Source organism: Sinocyclocheilus rhinocerous, unplaced genomic scaffold (assembly GCF_001515625.1).
Source record: "Sinocyclocheilus rhinocerous isolate Xijiao unplaced genomic scaffold, SAMN03320098_v1.1 scaffold1029, whole genome shotgun sequence".
NCBI lineage: Eukaryota > Metazoa > Chordata > Actinopteri > Cypriniformes > Cyprinidae > Sinocyclocheilus > Sinocyclocheilus rhinocerous.
Window position 1 is genome coordinate 348,354 of NW_015664012.1, and position 1,277 is coordinate 349,630.

A 1,277-nucleotide genomic window follows, 5' to 3' on the forward strand; every position below is an offset into this window, starting at 1 on the left:
ACCTGCGCTGTGCGCTTTAGACCTGGCGCTTAGATCGTTAAAATAGGGCCCTTAATCTCATGTTCATGTCTTTTGTGTGTGTGTGCTTGTGCAGGAAAGACCACCGGTATCCCCATTCATGTTTTTGGCACTGAAACCCACATGACTGCTATTGTTGGAATGGCACTAGGTCACCGGCCAATCGCCACACAGCCTCGTGTTGCCGCCCACACTGCTAACTTCCTTCTCAACACTAGCGGTGGTACCACAGTGAGTGAATGTGTGACTTGATCTTATGTTCATGTCTCAAGTCTTACGTTAAGTGTGCTTGCATTAAAAACCTCTCAAGCATGCCATTAGATGATCCAGGGCTTTTAGTAAAGTAAAGTTTCCTATTGTTGAGTCTTTCTCCACTGCTTTTAGAGATCACGTCTTAATGTGCTTCTTGTACCGGACTATACGTGTCACCATAGAAGCTGACAATTTCTTACTACTGCTCTCTCTCCCTCTCCCAGACTCCTGCCTCCTCCAGATCGGCCTCTTTCTCTGAGGTCAAAACTGGAGCAGAAAACTCATCAGCTCAAAAGACTCGTGCTGGGCTTCCTCCAGGTTAGTGCAAATGGGATCACACTCCCACAAGCAGACAATAATCACAGTAACTGAGTAGATTTATGGTAGGTTGGTGCGCCTCCTACAGGCCCATGATAGCAGGATTTCAAACAATCATCAACACAAAGATAATACAGGGAGACCATACGTCCTCTATTTCCCGGACATGTCCTGGGTGGGATTTCTAAATTGCCTAAAATGTCTGGGTTTTGCCTTTGCTTTCCTAATGTTTTCAAAATTACTGACAGGTGAATAAATAGTCGTTTGACCAACAGTGTGCAGGCATTGTACATAATCGACCAATCATGGCATGAGAGAAGGTGGGATCTACAAAGAAAGGTCAAAGCAATGCAAATACACATACATAAAATATATGAGGACTGTGCAGAGCACATCAATAGGAAAACAAAGCCAAAGCCCGGACACTATAGGTAGTTTAGAAATCCTGGCCAGGGCATGTTGAGGAAACATATGATTATATGGTCACGCTAGATAATAAAATGCTTTATTCTGATTCTCACTTCTAATGAATGGGTCACCTTCAAAGCCGTTGTAAATACCTCTGTGGTCGCACTTCCTGTATTAATGTGACATTGCATGGCAACAATGACATATTATTAAATGTTCAACTATTTATTGTAAATGGCCTGTTGTCTTTTTTTTTTTTTTTTTTTTTTTAATTTTTTTTT

At 42.1% G+C, this 1,277-nt stretch overlaps 1 protein-coding gene across 1 annotated transcript in view; it reads left to right on the forward strand.

Annotated features, from left to right (window-relative positions):
- Nucleotides 1-1,277, forward strand: part of LOC107729187 (ATP-citrate synthase) — a 26,264-nt gene that overhangs the window by 18,462 nt on the left and 6,525 nt on the right. Inside the window, exons 12-13 of the mRNA XM_016539603.1 lie at nucleotides 95-249; nucleotides 495-588. Of these exons, the coding sequence (XP_016395089.1) occupies nucleotides 95-249; nucleotides 495-588 (249 nt within the window). The remainder of the gene's footprint in view (nucleotides 1-94; nucleotides 250-494; nucleotides 589-1,277) is intronic.